This window comes from Giraffa tippelskirchi, chromosome 2, assembly GCF_054371585.1.
Source record: "Giraffa tippelskirchi isolate mGirTip1 chromosome 2, T2T-mGirTip1v1.2.pri, whole genome shotgun sequence".
NCBI lineage: Eukaryota > Metazoa > Chordata > Mammalia > Artiodactyla > Giraffidae > Giraffa > Giraffa tippelskirchi.
In genome coordinates, this window is record NC_137276.1 from 190,168,304 (window position 1) to 190,185,925 (window position 17,622).

At 39.4% G+C, this 17,622-nt stretch overlaps 1 protein-coding gene across 50 annotated transcripts in view; it reads right to left on the reverse strand.

Moving 5' to 3' along the window:
* The window catches only part of ST3GAL6 (ST3 beta-galactoside alpha-2,3-sialyltransferase 6), an 80,302-nt gene that overhangs the window by 27,485 nt on the left and 35,195 nt on the right, over positions 1-17,622 (reverse strand). For 15 of the 50 annotated variants that reach the window (XM_081572516.1, XM_081572534.1, XM_081572518.1 and 12 more), the window contains 5 exons: positions 17,296-17,391; positions 15,000-15,099; positions 10,531-10,608; positions 5,522-5,625; positions 4,485-4,548 (listed from right to left, as the gene is read on the reverse strand). In XM_081572516.1, coding sequence (XP_081428642.1) covers positions 4,485-4,548; positions 5,522-5,625; positions 10,531-10,608; positions 15,000-15,088 — 335 coding nt within the window. In that variant the 5' untranslated portion in view covers positions 15,089-15,099; positions 17,296-17,391. Of the gene's footprint in view, positions 1-4,484; positions 4,549-5,517; positions 5,626-10,530; positions 10,609-14,999; positions 15,100-17,295; positions 17,392-17,622 lie in introns of all 50 variants that reach the window. The other 35 variants (XM_081572519.1, XM_081572523.1, XM_081572512.1 and 32 more) reach the window with 5 other exon arrangements.

Sequence of the window (17,622 nt, forward strand, 5' to 3'; positions counted from 1 at the left end):
TTAAAAAACCACATACCAAAATGATAAACAAATAAAATAAAATAAAAATGGGAGATGCAAATGGCCTATTGTGTGTTCTCATCTTTTCACAGGAAAAACTGAGAACTCCTGTCACAAAATTATGGAGAAAAGTAATTTTCTAGAATGAATATTTTTTCTAAAATGAATACTTTTCATATAATGAAAATACAACAGATGTAATTACAAGAGGAGAGGGCCAATTATTACAATTTTTGCTCAGTGACCAAAAACTCTGAAAAAGAACAGGTTGGTGGGGAGCAGTGTTGGTGGTGGGGGCAAAGGGGTTAGGGAAGCATGGAGGTAGAACAAAGAACAAGCATGGAATTGTTACAACTCCAGGGCTCTTCCACACAGAGATATGGCCAAACACACACTCCTGTTCCCTCCCCTCTAATTCTGGCCCAAGTTCTTCATGGTACTAACTTTAGGAAAAGGCTGATCTGCCTTACTGAGTTACTTAACTCACATTACCTACAAAGATGGCATAAATAAGACCTCTATAAGAAACTCCACCTCAGAATGATCTGCAACACTGACATTTTTCAACAGCTTTCATCTCCAAGAGACAAACCATAATTGGCTGCTTCAAGTGAGCTAGGTTGTTATAGTGTTACATAACTGACTTTAGAATCTTGAATATTTCCAGGCACAGAAACAGAGAATGGTAGACAACACTGATAAAAAACTGTTACTTGCCACTCAATAATTATGTTTCATTAGGTGGGCACACAGCCACCTAGAATAGAAGCTACACTTTCTAGTCCACCTCCCAGCGAGGTGTGGCCCTGTGATTATACCTCTAGCCAGTGGGATATAATTGGTGGCTGCTAGCAAGTTTTTTTAAACAATTAGTCCTCTTTGGGAGACAGGGAGATGATGGGGCACCTTGGTTTGTAGCATTGCCATTTTCCATGGTATACATTCCCACCATGGCTAACTTCAGTCTTCCACCTTGATGGCACCGAACACAGAGTTGGAAAGAGCAGCAGCTCTCATAAGTTGGGACCAACTGGCTCCAGCACATCACTGGATGTAATAATGGGTTTATGTAATTTCTGGGAAATGGCCTTAAAGAAGGAGGCAAGTCTCAATGGCTAGGGGCATGCCCTTCCTCCTTTGTCCCCTCTACTGGCTAGAATGTATATATGACTGGTCAAAGTCCAACCATCAGAATGGACCATTGGGAGGAATAAGAGTCACAATAGAGAAGCCTTGGTCACTGAGCTGGTCTGAGAATGCTTATATGCAGGCTTCATTTACATGACAATTGTCAGAAAAAGGAAAATTTGTACCTTATAAACGGAACTGATATTTGGAGTTTTCTCATTCACAGTGTAATCTATCCCAGGACGTCCCTAGGACAGTGCTTGCACTGCAGAGGGTGAAAGTTCGATCCCTCATTGGGGAACTAAAATCCTGCAAGCCAGGTAGAGCAGCCAAAAAAAAAAAAAAAGAAATCTACCCCAACTAAGAGATCGTGCTTGCTACATGGAATAAGTAAAGAATTCAGATCTGAAACAACGAAAAAATATCTGAAGCTTTCTGGGAAGACAAAGAGGATAGAGGGTGAATAGAAAAGCCAAAGGGGGAAGGGACTTGAAAAGGAGGTTCTTGCCTCTCTCCACCTGAGCCCCTCTCCTCTCTGACCCACAGAATCCTACAAAAAGTGCACCCACAGACCCCTCCTAATGCACGTGGGCCACAGCTCCCAGATCCACAGAGCAGGCTCGGGGAGGACTCCTCAACTAAGGGGGGTCCAGATCCTCAGCCTGAGAAGATTGACTGTTCTCAGACCTCTTTCTTCTAGAGAATTTTCCCAGGCAAAGAGGAGAAATGAGAACCATATAAAGGTCATTCGGGGGACAGACTAAGGGGACTCTGAGGCAGTGGTTGGCAGTTTAGTGTATTCTGCTTTGCTGGAGTTTACTTAAAATATAAACTTGGGCATGGGCTGAGGCCTGCTATTATCTTTGGGTTGTAATGTGGGTTTCAGACAAATGTAGAAGGACGTACTTAGAATGTAGGTCAAATTTATTATTACATGTGAACTCCTCCTAAAAGTCAATATGTAAAAGAAGATAATTTTGTCACAAGTATATTCTTATTTACTTTCAAAACACTCTTTCTGACATCTCTAGGGACCACATTTGGATGCGTCAAACAAACAATTGAGCAGTGCTGAGTGTCCAGCGCATCACTGCTCACTCTGGGAGGCTCCAACAGGGATACTCGCCATTCACTCCACACTTGAATGGTTTCTGTCTGTACACTGATGTGACTTCCATCTCTTAACAAGATCAGATCCAAGAACCCTTGTACCATCAGCATGATTTCCAATCCTTCATCACCACCCACACCCACCCCCTCCCAGTGCTGGTGACACCAAGAACCTGACGTGGGTTGATGGTGGGTGTTGGGAGCACTCCCTATGAGAGAGGAGGAAGTGTGGCGGACAGCCAGACCAAGTCAGCAAGAAGAGAGGAAGTAGCCTGGCTGAGGTTCATACAGATGATGAACACTTGTGTAGAGTGTGGCTCTGAAAGCAACTAAATAAAGCATAGATAGTTTTAAGCTATGACAAACCTAGGCAATGTATTAAAGAGCAGAAGCATCACTTTGCCAACAAAGGTCTGTATAGTCAAAGCTATGGTTTTTCCAGTAGTCATGTATAGATGTGAGAGTTGGACCACAAAGAAGGCTGAGCACCAAAGAATCGGTGCTTTCAAACTGTGGTGTTGAAGACTTTTGAGAGTCCCTTGGAAAGTAAGGAGATCAAACCAGCCAATCCTAAAGGAAATCAGCCCTGAATACTCATTGGAAGGACTGATGCTGAAGTTGAAGCACCAATACTTTGGCCACCTGATGAGAAGAGCCAACTCATTGGAAAAGACTCTGACACTGGAAAAGATTGAAGACAAAAGGAGAAGAGGGCAGCAGAAGATGAGATGGTTAGATACCATCATCAACTCAATAAACATGAGTTTGAGCAAACTTCGGGAGCTAGTGAAGGGAAGCCTGACATGCTGCAGTCCATGGGGTCACAAAGGGTCAGACACGACTGAGCGACTAAACAACAACAGTTCTGAGATGGAAACCAGGCCAGAACAAAACCTCCAGTCATGTACCATCTAGAATCCTGACAGTATCTCACATTTACAGGGCCAAAGAGTTTTTCAAAGATTTGCAGATACTTGCTACAATTATTTAAGACATAACCACTATCACTCTTAAACATCCAGCCCTGGATAGACCCACCCAGGTTCACATCTTGGCTCTGACATTCACCAACTATAACAAACGACATGGATTTGCCTAGTCTCAGTTTCTCGATTTTAAAAATGAAGATCATCAAGCATACTTTGCTGGGTTGTTGTAAAAATTGGAGAGAACTGATAAAAAGCACACATGCCAAAGGTCGGCATAAAACAATACTCTACAGATGAGAGTTATATAAACTCCAGGAAAGAATATATATGGCTACTGTGGATATGCAATAAAAATTGAAAGTGATTAGGTTGATGGCATAGTTTTAAATTATAAAAAGTATAATATGAAATGAATCAACATTATTACATAAATTACACCTCAATAATCTGGGTCCCTGACAGAGAAAAATGAGATAAATTCAGACAAAATCTGGCACCGCTCCTTCAGCTCTGTCTTGTGAACTATCTCCAATTTCACACCTTTGTCCGCTACCATCATTTCTGTATGTATCAAAAAGTGCCTCTATCCTCTTGGATAAGAGGGGAATTCTGCCCATTTTCCTTTTTAATGGTGGTCTCACATCTGCAGGTCACCCTTTTCATCCACTCGACAACCAGCCAAATTCCAAAATTCAGTTTAAAACTGTGGGAAATAAGTCCATCTCTGTAAAATAAGTTGACTTGCTAAGAAGTCTGTCTTTGGCAACTCAGTTCCTAAGAGGTAACAGAACACCAAAATTTTCTAAAAACTAAACTGCCTTTTGTTGCCAGGAAAGGTGTGTCTAAGCACGCTGTTCACTTCCCTCAAATATAATTCTGAATAAAAGGGAGAGAGCTGTTTCTGAAATCCAATATTCAAGTGAAACAGAAAAGATTCTCATGATTGAGCAATCTAGAGCGTGTATGGGAAGGTATGGGAACCACGGAGGGAGGCTGTGAGCTGATCAACAGGGAGTGTGAATTAATTCTTCAGTAACAACAACTTAGAAAAGATGACTGTGGGTTAAAAATGTCCTGTCCTGGTACTAGCATGGTGTGTCATCAAGACTGTCTGCAATTTTGAGCCAACAATTATGCAATGTCTAAATTATATTTGTAGTTTGTTACTTCAAGTGCCACAGAAATAACTCCTAGGCATTTTAGTTATGCACAAACGCTATGGAATCTTGAGTGAATATATGTTACACTGAAGTACATATTTTGTACTAAAACTTAGCTAAAACTAAAAGTAAAACAGAAGCAAGAAAACAAACTCACTTGTCAAACTCATCAAAGAGATCACAATTCTGCAGTTTCGAAAGAGCAAGTCGAAAGTGTGTGGCTAGAAAACAAGTGGAGTATTAGGAATAAAAGCAATCATGACTTCTTAGGTACATGGCAAACCACTTTATCCTCTGCCCTCCTCCAAATCCACTTCAAGCTGGTATGATTACCTATGATTTATTCCCTGGTGAAAATTCATGATACGACTGCAACTAGTCAGCACTACTTAACAGGGGCACCTAAAATGTAAAGGCTCTGAGGACACTTTCCAAAAATCCTAGAAAAAATAATATGCTTAATCTGAAAATAATCATAACAAAAAATTAACCATATCAAATGATTCAGAAAATAACATTGGTATAGAACTCAATATTCTGCAAGTTTAAATTTATCAAACTCTCTACAATGTATTCTAAATACACACACAGGATCAGCTGAATAAGGAAAATCTAACTCAGGAAACTATAGACTTGTCACCTAAAAGGCTTTCAGGGTTTCTCAAAAATCTAGAATGTAAAGCAAAGCAGTGGTCAGTAAGCAGAGGGTAAGTCGTTTCATCATTTGCAGATGGAGCAATTCTCTCTAAATTTAGCAAAAACAAAATATCCTCTGATTAAATTAAAAGACTGACCAAGGATCTAGAACTTGCTGATAACATAAAACTCCTAGGTAAAGAGGCAAAATGGGAGATAGGAGGAAGTTAACCCACAGAATTGTCTTGCTAATTCTCAACTGGAATAAAGTAAGGCATTGAACTCACAAATAATACGGTGGTAAAACAAAAGTGGGAAAAACAGTTTCTCAACAATAAGAAAATCTACCTTTCTTCATTCTTTTATTCTACACTGACTCAAAACGAATGGGGATTTACATACTAAAATATAATTCCTTTCACCCAATCTCAAAAATCACATCCTTAGGAATCACTATGAAACAAAAAGATTAAAAGACCTTAAAATTATATAAAAACATATGGTTCACATCAAACATCAGTCATAGTATTAGGGCAGGGTAAAAATAATATTACTGACCTGATGCTCTTATCCCATAGGGCAAATCAAACTTATTGCTACCGTAGAAGGAAGCAGTATTTTTAAAATCAGCTGCGCACAGAAAAGGGTGAAACTGATGATACCTGGAAGAAAAGGATAAAGAATGACTTTCCCAAATGTGTATAATATTTGCAGGTTTTTAAAATCACAACTGTAAAAAACTGTAGTATGTCATTCCTATCGTTATACTGACTATAAATGAGCATATAATTATTTTTAAGATTCTTTCAAAATCATCTTAAACACTATTTAAATGTTACATAGAATAGGATAGGCACTGGAACTACACACCCAGAATGGAAATGCTTTCCAGGTAGTAAAACCAAAATTATGTAACAGCTTGGGGAAGGGACACAAAATTTGAATAAGTGAACCCCAATGACAGCCATCTACAGGAAGAAACAAAAGAACAAATGAAGGAAAATAAAAGTACAAATGCTAATCCACTCCCCAAAGAAAAGATACCATATATATAAAGCTGTTGTCAGCAGTGAAAATTAAAATACACTAAAAGCTAGAGGTAACTAGAACTGAACTCTCTCCTGATGTCATTAAATTAAAATATACTCAAGAATGACGGGTGTCTTCTTATTGCCTCCCTGTCCCGCTTCTACACTCAGGTACTCTCTCAGACAAGAACGTTTCAGGAGGCATCTCTGTTTTTTTTATGGTCCCTTCTTTCCACCCTTACCAGTTTTGTTCTTCCTAAATAAATAAACTGCAGGCGGAGATCAGAGTGCCCCTGGGGTTTTGGAGGCCACATGACAAAATGGAAATAAGAAGCACTAGAGTAGGAATGAGGGCTTCCCCAATGGCTCAGTGGTAAAGAGTTCACCTTCAAGTGCAGAAGGTGCGGTTTCAATCCTTGGGTTGGGAAGATCCTCTGGAGAAGGGCATGGCAACCTACTCCAGTATTTCTGCCTGGAGAACCCCATGGACAGAAGAGCCTGGTGGGCTACAGTCCATAGGGGTCACAAGAGTCGGACACAACTGAAGTGACTGAGCATGCACGCATGCACGAATAAGGATGAATTAGCTTCAGCTTTATCCTGGTTTTGCTACTCAGGAACTACTAACCTGGGCAAGTCACAGGAGTTCAAGATCTCAAGAGCTGAGCTGAGAACTTACACCATATTCAGACCAAGCAAAGAGGTGAGAGACCACCCCTTCCTACTTGAGAAGAGTGTGTATGTCAGATTCAGTTGTGACGAGTGTTAGCAGCCTGGGGAGGGGGATCCCAGCCAATTTCAAAAGGTCACTGTCTGTATCAGGGTTGATCTCTAAGCTTGGGATCTGTTCTGGGAAGAGAAGTGTCAGGTCTCCTGACTTAAAATTTCTAAATGAAATAATTATTCAACACTGTGGGCAAAGAATGTGGCCTGCCATTTCAGTAAACAAAGGATGTTGAAGCCTTTAAGCCTTCAGCTACTCCATCTGAACCCCAACTGCACTCTGTTGGGAATTCAGGAAGAAAAACAAAAACAGGATACCGGCCCCAGATAGCTATGGTGCATATCCAAGGAGTAATTTCAATAACCCAGTCTCTTGCATCTTCCCACACATAGAAAAGGGCTGAATTCATTATCTTGAGATGTTTGTCTGGTTTAATTAGCACTAATCTTTTGATGTTTGACTCCCTGATGTTGGTTTGTTGTTTTTGCAAAAACCCCTATAAATCCTGGCTTCTCCTATACCTCTTTGGAAGAGTCCCTCAGAGCTATCTGAGAGGCTATATCCCCAGCTTAAGTCCTCAGTAACTCCCCAAATAAAACATAATGCTCAGCTTTTAGGTTGTGTGTTTTTTCTTTTTTTTTCCAGTCGATAGCACCATGTCTCACACATAGTTGGGGCTCAATAAGTATCAGCCTTATCTATAATAGTTATACTTGACATTGTATTATAATACAGTGGGTTATATTACATTATAATGATCATATTACATATCTGCTGTTGGTACTCCTACAAAAGCCCGGAAAGGAAAGTAAATTCTACTAGTCAATTTAGACTGTCGACAAAAAGGTGACCTGCCATTTCAGTAAACAAAGGATGCTGAGGCCAGCAAGCCTTCAGCCACTACAGCTGCCCCAGAGGGAAATTCACAATGGAGAAAAACAGAAGACTGGCCTTAGACAGTGCCCTAGACAGTTATGGTGCATAACAAAAAGAATAATTTCAATAAACCCAGACTCCTGCATCTTCCTATCTATAGAAAAGCATGAAAATCAATAACTTGAGATGTCTGTTTGATTAGCAGTCATCTTTTAATGTTTGACAGCATGTCTGTCTGTCTTTTTCAGTAAAAACTACTCTATATCCTGGCTCCTCCCTTACCTCTTTGGAAGAATTACTCAGAGCTACCTGAGAGGCTGCCATCCCAGGCTTCAATCCACAGTGTTCGCGCTGTGCTCTATCGCTCAGTCGTGTCCAACCCTTTGTGACCCCATAGACTGTAGCCCACCAGGCTCTTCTGTCCATGGATTTTTTTAAGCAAGAATACTGGCGTGGGTTGCCATTTCCTCCTCCAGGGGATCTTTCCGACCCAGGGATTGAACCCACATCTCCTGTGTCTGCTGCACTGCAGGTGGATTCTTTACCTGCTGAGCCATGGTAAGGTAATAAGGTTCCCAAGTAAAACATTCTCAACTTTTAGGTTGTGTTTTTTTTTTTTTATAATTCAGTTGACAGGACAAAGAAACTGAAGCTATAAAAAAGTGAAGTAACTATTATCTGGAGTCACTAACCCATTTGTTTCAGCTAACAAAGCTGAAACCATGCCTAACCTCAACACTAAGGAAAGGTGTCCAGTCCTAGCACATTCACTGCAGGTAACACTGCCAGGTTTCCCAGCAGAGCTTCTCCCAATGGCTATTGGCAAAGGATAGCCCTGTCTCCAAGGAATACTATTCACAGGACAGGTGTGCAGACTTACATATCTGCTGAGCAGTCTTTCATAAATATTTAACACCTTTGGGTTTTCTCAGAAAAGAAATACCTTTCTTCTCTAAAGCTAAAGCTAAAGAGTACCTTGATTCTAGAGAAGCATTCCAAACCTGCTGTCTGCAACCATTCGTGGCTCATGAAGTCAATTTTGCAAGTCAAGATCAGCTCATTTTTAAAAAGTGAATAGAACAGATTATAGGGTATCTGGAGTAGCAGCGGTAAAAATTGTTTATTTTTCATTATAAATAAACTTAGCACAAACACTAAGTTCCAAGGAAAGATATGCTTCTTACTATAGGTCATGGTAAACAAAAAATTTTTAATCCCTTTTCTAGTTTTGCAATGGTCCTAACTGGACACACACCCATGGATTGACTACAAGCAGCCATGGCACACCCATAGTTGGACATAAAGATATTTTATGTTTCTAAAGCATTCCAGAGTTGGCTGACTTTAAAGGGATCTGTAGCCTCAAAAGATTAAGAACCAGTCACGGAAAGGTACTGAGAAATGAAATATTTCCTGCCATACCAGTAAGTAACGTCTCAGTCATCAGTGATTGTAGCCTCCACTGATGGTGAACTGGTGAGCCCTGAGGGAACTCAGTATGTGAAAACACAGGACATTAGTCCCAGATAGCTAAGGTGCACATCAAAGGAATGATTTCAGTGGGTCCAGACTCTTGCATCTTCCCATACATAGAAAAGCACTAAATTCCTTAACTTGAGATGTCTGGTTTTCCTTTAATTAACAATAATCTTTTAACATCCAGACTACCTGCCCTTTGTTGCAAAACTTCTATATGACCTAGCTCCCCTACTTTCCCTCCTTGAAGTAGTTCTCTCAGGGTTACTTGAGATGCTGCCTCCTTGACCTGAAGTCCTGAAAATGCCCACCACATAAAGCATAACTCTCAACTTTTAGGCTGTGAATATTTTTTAAGTTGACAGGACAGTACAATAATATAAGGAAATAAGGAAAAAAGACAATGTGAATTTTAGATCCTTAACAGATAAAAATGCTGAAAAGCTTGTATGTGTTTACACAATTCAACATGCCCAGACCTGACTGCCATTTATTTCTGGAAGCATTTTGACCAGCACTGTATCAAAGCTGTGGTGACAAATGAAAAGAATATTTGTGACATATATATTGCATATATATGGAATTTGAAAGATGGTAACGATAACCCTATATGCAAGACAGAATAAGATACACAGATGCATAGAACAATTTTATGGACTCTGAGGGAGAAGGTGAGGGTGGGACGTTCTGGGAGAATAGCATTGAAACATGTATATTATCATATGTGAAACAGAACACCATTCCATGTTCGATGCATGAGACAAGGGCTCAGGGCCGGGGCAATGGGATGACCCAGAGGGATGGGATGGGGAGGGAGGTGGGTGGGGGGTCCAGGAAGGGGAACACATGTAAACCCATGGCTGATTCATGTCAATGTATGGCAAAAACTATTACAATATTGTAAAGTAATTAGCCCCCAACTAAAATAAATAAATTTATAAAAAAATAAAAATAAATAAATAAATAAATAAAGAATATTTGTGGATGGAAGAGTAAATTCTTTTCAAGTCCTGACAACCATAATCAACAATCATTATTTGCATTCTATGAAGTTCATTAAAAGCTTGTGAAAGGAAAATTTCTGCTGTAAACTTTAACCTAGAGGTAAGACAGAAGAAATCACAAAATAAAAAGGGTGGAAAATAACATGGGAACGAGGGTGGGAAAATAAAACCCTAAAAGGACAGTGCACGCTTATGATCAAACACAACCAGACCTCTCTAATCTCACCTGTGTGAAAAGAAAACTGGTCTGACTGAGTTCTTCAATGCCTTTTCTTAAAATACATGCAGAGTTCTGACTAAAAGCACAAAAAGATATAGGACAGTCAAGCTCTTCCTTAAATGTAGAGTATCTATTTTACATTGCTAAGATTTGCACAGAAAAAAACAAACAAGTGTGGAGAACAATTACAAACACATGTTTGAACATTTTGTGTGCCACAATTTCTTTTGTATTTTTACCTCAGGAGAGAGGCAAAAGCTGGCTTTGATAAACAAGGCTGGATCTTATTTCTCTGCTTCATTTCCACAGGTGTCACCCTAGGAGACAAAAAAAAGTGTCAGTCAGAAAGCAGAACTGGGCAGCCAGCCCAAAGGGAAGCAAACGCCCTGGGAACCCACGCGGTACCACCAGGGAGAGGCTCCTCAGACAGGGGACAGGAATTCTCACTGTAGCCCCTGAGGTAGGACAGAAACTTCTCCCAGTCCTGGACATGTCTGAGGATTCATGGGTATAAAGCAAGAGAGAGTGGAAAAAAGGCTGAGGTGACAAGTGACTCAGAAGGGTCAGAGAGCAGCAACTCAAAGGACCCTTCGAGAAGAACTAGGAAAAAAATAAAGAAAGAACTAGGACTCCCACACTATGGAAGCCATGACCTGGCTCACATTTTAGAAGTTCCTGAATGCCTGAGAAATGCACACGGCTGTCAAGGTCCTTCCTCCATGCCACCTTTATGGATACCTATGGGCAGTAAATGCCAGAGAGACGCTGCCCTGAGCAGGTTCCATAGCCCCTGCCTGTGACCTGAGGACTCCACCGTCCCACTATTTGGCATCATAACGAACTCTCCTCTGTTCTTGGCACAGGTTAGGTGCTTGTGTGTCTCCTGAATGGAGCACTTGTCTCCACCATTTGAAAGGGTTTTGTGAAACAAGACAGAGCATGACAATGAAGATAGATGAAGGGGACGGGGCAGCAGGACCAGACTCAGCCAGGAAAGAGGAAAACAGCTTCACATGAGAAACTAGGAACGATCATCAGTTGTATGGAGAAATAATCTAAAAAAGAAAACCAATCAGTTTTCTTCTATAATCACCAGATTCAAACAGAAATAGCCTAAGCCCTTCAGGGATTGACTCAATTTTAAACTTTTTTAGTACAAAATTCCCAGTTAAAACTCTAGGTTTCTGTACTATGAGGCTAGTTGAAGAGACTCATCTTTGGTAAATACCCCAGATGGCAAAATCCTCTTGATTTACTTGTAAGGAAGATACACAAATATGGTGGGATATGACACCAAGCCATGAAAATCAAATTATAGTCAGAGGACAAAATAAAGTATAAAATATTACTTGGCTTCCAAGTCTATTAAAATAGAAAACAAACTATTTGAGGATATTGTGAAGCCAAACTTCGAGTGTTTTTTTAAAAGATAATTATTCATCTTAAATAGTTAAGGAAGCAAGTTCACAGCATCTGAGGTAATTTCATGATATTTTCTGTGGCGTAATGTGTTAGTTTAGGAGTGACATGAACATGCCTCAAATTCTAATGACAAAAATATGTGCTGAATTTGGACCCTTTTCATTGTCTTCTTTATCATTTCCGCTGTGAGCCAGAATATGATTTGTTGGGAATTAGCAATCTAGCCAACTTCGTACTTTTTCTTCTGTTCTTATCTCCCATTACTAAGTATGAACAGGGACAGGAAGGGGCAAAGATACAGGGAGAGATGCCGGCAGTAGGAGCCTCACGTGGTGACGATCAGACTTCCTAAGAGCTCTGACTCATTGGTGGTGGCAGTTCAGTCACCAAGTCGTGTCTAACTCTTGCAACCCCATGGACTGTAGCCCGCCAGACTCTTCTGTCCCTGGGAATTCTCAGGCAAGAATACTGGAGTGGGTTGCCATTTCCTTCTCCAGGGGATCTTCCCCACCCAGGGATCAAAGCTGGATTGTCCAAAAACCTCAAAACTTACAGCCAAATCCACGTACCTGGCACTGGGTTTTTCCAATGACCATAAAGAGCATTACAATGATTTGCCTAACTTCCTTCCATAAAGAGCACTATGATGATTTTTCAGTCAACCAGTAATGAAATCAAATGCAGAAGCACCATTTTTTTTAATTTAGTAAAACAGAACCTAGAAACATGATCTAGCATCTACTATTCAAACACTGGCAAAAAATACTGAGCTTTTGTCTAAGTGAAGAAGCTTTTTGTGGTTTACTTGACATCATATAATACCACCCATTCAGAATTTAAAGGTCATTAAAACTTGATTCCTTGCCAAAGGACTGGCAATAGGAAGAAAGGATACCTCGAGACTAACAGACAGCTGTCCTCCAGGACTACATTATACATTTACAAGCTAAGTAATTACGTTTTCCAACCTGCTGTCCACATCACAACTTTTCTGCTCTAGTCATTTGCAGAAGAGTTTTTTTTAAAAAAAACATTTATACTAAACAGTAGCAATTTCTGAGTAGAACTCTGGGAAACTCAAGCAAAGTAATTTCCAAAAGTATCAGACTTCTGAATTCTGAGCTTTGAAGATATATTTTGAGGAGAAAAAGACATAATCTATTTTGATGCTTTCATTTTAGTATTTTTGAACCACCCATCCTCAGTGTTAAAAAAACTGTTTTGCGTAACTGAGGGTACTTTTGGTTCAAACCATGTTATTTTACATGGTTTGTTGCAAACATTGCAAAATAAAGCAACATGTATATTAACTTTCCTATTTATCTTTATTATAGAAAATATTTTGGAATGTTCTCGATAGACTAGCATGGTTATCGGTGGTCTCAAACTCTTGGTGGGAATGGTAGTTAAGCAAAGTATAGCTCAAGAATTTGGAAAGTTAGGAAGAGAGAGCCTCTCTCCCAACTCCCATCTAAATGTGAAATTTGGTAAATTAGAATACTTTATAAAAAACAAATTCATATTAATTACCATTATAAGAGGTGTTTGTTTTTAACTATATTGAAGATAATCAGGAAAGTTTTTTTTCCTTAATGTTTCTCCTTAGGGTAGCATCATGACAAAAACTTAATGCTAAGAATCATTTTATATGCTATAAAATGTTTAATACACAGTTTAAACTAGATTATCTGTTTCTTCTTCCACAATAACTAATCTGTTTTTAGTATCAGCAACATTTGGCAAGTTTATTTTTTAGATATAAACTGTGGTTCATCTGTTCACTGTTTCAAGTAAAAAAAAAATCACTCCCAGGAGAAAAAGCAGAAAAAAGCATCAATTAACAAGAAAGACAAGTGACTTCATTTGTTTTTAGAAAAAGAAACGCTTAATTAACTATCCTGTATTTGGACTTCTTCAGGTGTTAAGAAATTGAGGGAGGTATAAAAGGTTAAATGACAACAGTGCTCTTTTTTTAATCTAACAGCCCAGCCCTGAACTGTGAACTTGAATCCAAAAAGGACAGTTGTCATAGAGTGACTCAAGGAAATGTCTGGTTGGCATTGATAAGCACCAGCAACAGTCAAATGGAGAGACATACTTGCATGGTCAATTTAGTCTCTAATTTCAGTAAGTTCTTTGCTTTTAGAAGCACCTCTCTTTTTTTTTTAAACACACCACAAGGAAAGTATAGACAGTTGCCCTACATCACATGCTCTGTGACGTGTGGAAATCAGTACACTTTCAGATTAGACAGAATCATTTTTTTAATCTTTGGATTTGTTTTGCTTTAGTTTGAAAAGTTGTATTGTAATTAATCAACTCTAGCAAAATTTTCTGTATGGTAGTATAGTGTTAATTTATCCTGTGACAGTGCTGCTCGGAATTTTCTTCTGTTTTTTAAAAAAACAAAACCTGTTGCTTAGAAGCCATGAACCATTTTACTTTACTTCAACTTGCCAAAATTTCCTTGCTTTAAAAAATGATCATGTGCGTTCACTCAGGAAATTCATGTCCGGAAGCTTGTATTTAAGTTGACTAGTTGTGATAGATCAGGAACTGCTATTACTCCTTTTTCAAAGAAATATAATTGATTTTGAAGCTTTCTCAATTGTCACATGCTCTGCAACTAGTGCAAGGAAATCAAGTCCTGTGTTGTATTTGTTCCAGTCATTTCTATTCAGGTCACATATTGTAGCTAATTTTTATTTGTAATTTGTTTATTCAAACTAAGTAAATACTTTTCAAAATAGAAAAGGGAAAAGGATAAAAAGCTTAATATAGGAGTTTTCTCTGTAATAAAGCTATGTGCCTCTCCAAATTTTGTATGTGACATTTCAAGTCAAAGTCATTTCTAATTCTACCTATATCATTATTCAGCAAATATTTTTAAACAAAGGAAACCATATGTAGTGTCCACATTTATCAACAATCTTTATCCCGGTATTTTAGACTCTTAAGACTCAAATGCCACTGAGTCTAAGAATTACTCCATCAATTCAAAAAGATGAATTATGTAAATCAGAATCCCAAAGATGGTCAAGACCATTGCTTCACTGAAAAGTTAAAAAAAAACAAACACCAATGTTGCTTACCAATATTTAAACGGTTATGTGTAACGTGTAAGGTATTAGAATGGTAAAACTCTAATTTATAATGGAAAAGTTAGAAAAGGCTCAAAATGTTACAGGGTTTGTGTGTTTTGTAACAGGTCCTTCTAATATCATTTGTGTGCCCATGTGAAAGACCAGTTGGGGGGTCATTTTTAAGCAGCAAAAATAAGACTTACCCGTAGCCATTTGTTCGCCACAATATACAATGCAGCACATAATAGAGGAAGACAGCACTCAGGAAGATGGCCACAAGGTACCCTCTCATGGCTGGCCCACCTGGAACACAGGGAATGAAGCCAAGGGAAAGGCAAGATCATTACACAGATGATTTACACAATGACCTACCTACAAGCATTAGTGAATAAAGAAACATATAGAAGGAAGAACAGAACAAACTGATGTCAGCCTATTATTTTGGAAACACCCACTAAATTTGCAGAAAGAGAATAGTTTTTTCTGTCTCTCATCCTCTTTCATCAACACAACACGATTCATGTTTAGAACAATATTTTCCCATATTAAAGAAGTAAAAAATTCATTCAGAACAAAATTTTACACATCTATTTAATACCCATTTTTTAAAAATATATCTATTTTCTCTCTCTCAAGAGAAAGTGAATATAAACCTTAAGATGTAAAAAAAACACTTTGTTTCATCAGTGCTCAAAATGACTTTTAAATGCTACATAAGCTAGAAGTCATTTCCTCACTTTAAAAGACTGGGGAAAAAAAAAAAACTACTAAAAAATATTTACCATAGCCTCAATTTTTACACACTTTTATAGGCACCATGTCACAGCATAGGTAAATTTAGCACCTTTACAAAATAGATTTTTTTTAAAGCCTAAAACATTTTCTTTAGTTTCCACTTCTGCTTCATAGGCAGATATGAATATGTTCTCACTTCTACATGTACGTAAATGTGAAAGTCAAATTTAAAAATGCTTTTATTTCAGTGCATTTTTGCATCTCTTACCAGGTTTCTGGTTCACCTAGCCTTGAATGTACCACTGCACTCATGCTTGTCCAAAGTGTGAAAGTGTTTAGTCACTCGGTCATGTCCGACTCTGCAATCCCATGGACCATAGCCTGCCAGACTCCTCTGTCCATGGGATTCTCTAGGCAAGAATATTGGAGTGGGTAGCCATTTCCTTCTAGAGGGAATCTGCCCAGCCCAGGGATCAAATCCAGGTCTCCTATGCTGGCAGGCAGATTCTTTACCATCTGAGCCACCAAGGAAGCTAACCTCAATTAGGGCGACGCAGTGTAGAACATGTGAGTCTAGTTAGATTCTTTTCTCTTATTGTAATTTTATTGAAATATATTTGATTGGTTAGATTCTTAAAGAGCTCCATTGCCTTTATAGGTATAATGGACTAAACATAAAAGAAGCTGTTCTTGATAATGTGAGGTCATCATAACCAATGTCATTAATTGTTCTGGGCACAATTAGAGTTGAGACTCTCAGGAGCTATTGAGGGTGTGGGGCTGTTTGGAAATGATCCTCAACTGTAGTGATGATCCCATGGAGACTGCTAGGCACACCACCCTTGCTGTCAGCTGTTGCTTCTCACTGCAATTAATGCAGCCACCACCCCCACATGCCACTATTATAAACTAATTAGAAGTGAAGGCTGTGTCAGGAGGAAGCAAATGAATGCCTTAAATGAGCAAACTTTAGTTTACACATACTTCCAATTTAGCAGCAAAATCCCCAATCAGCACTGGTTGGAATTCAGAAGATAGAAATCATGGCCCAAGTCCACGTTAATTCCTGGCCTGGGGGTGGGGAGGGGCTTAGGTAAATTAGTCTCCCTTTTCCCACCTGACTGTTCTCACATGGTGAGGAGTGACAACACACAACACACCTCTTTGGGCTATTAAGACAAATTCGCCAAAATGGTGGGCATCTGGCATAATCTAGGACACAAAAGTACGTGCTGAATAAGTTTGTATATTTTATGGTTGTTTTCTAAACCTAAAGCCAGCTGTGCATTTGATTTCCTACATAGTAAAGTGCACGGGTTTGAGAAAGTCAAAGGGAGATCTGGCCTACCCATTGTGCAGCTTGAGCAGTATTCCTATTGGACTGAGGGGAAGAGTCAGCTGGGCACAGCCATGGCAGAAAGGCCACGTCCTCTGCTGGCAGAGAGAGTAAAGCAAGGAAGGGCACAGGTCGTTTCGGGCCCAGGCCTCCCTGCCCACTTTATTCTGTCTTCCTCACCCCTCTGTAATATATGTCTTGCCATATTATGCATTATTTTAGAAATCATCTTAAGTTTTTGGTAAAAAGCAAGAAATAAATTGCATGACCATCCAGTGGGTAAAAAAAAAAAAAAGTATGGTTCTGGGTTTCTTGAGAAATAATTGGCAAAAAAAAAAATCCAAGGAATGGAGAGAACTCAGGTTTGGGATGATCAGAGTGAAAGTCTAAGAAAATGAGGCACTGAAGATGGTGGATGCATCACTCACCTAGTTAATTCATGAAAGAAGGACAGCAAGACAGCGAGCCTACAGTCTGACCTTTAGGACATGGGCAGCAAACGTTGGCTCCACTTCTTCCCCTTCCTATGCAAGAGAATAATGTGTGCTCAGTCGTGTCCAACTCTTTGCGGCCCCGTGGACTGCAGCCTGCCAGGTTCCTCTGCCCATGGAATTTTCCAGGCAAGAATACTGGAGTGGGTTGCCATTTCCTTCTCCAGGGGGTCTTCCAGACCCTGGGATCGAACCCGTGTCGTTTGCGTCTCCCGCATTGGCAGGCGGATTCTTAACCATTAGCACTATCCGGGAAGCCCATGT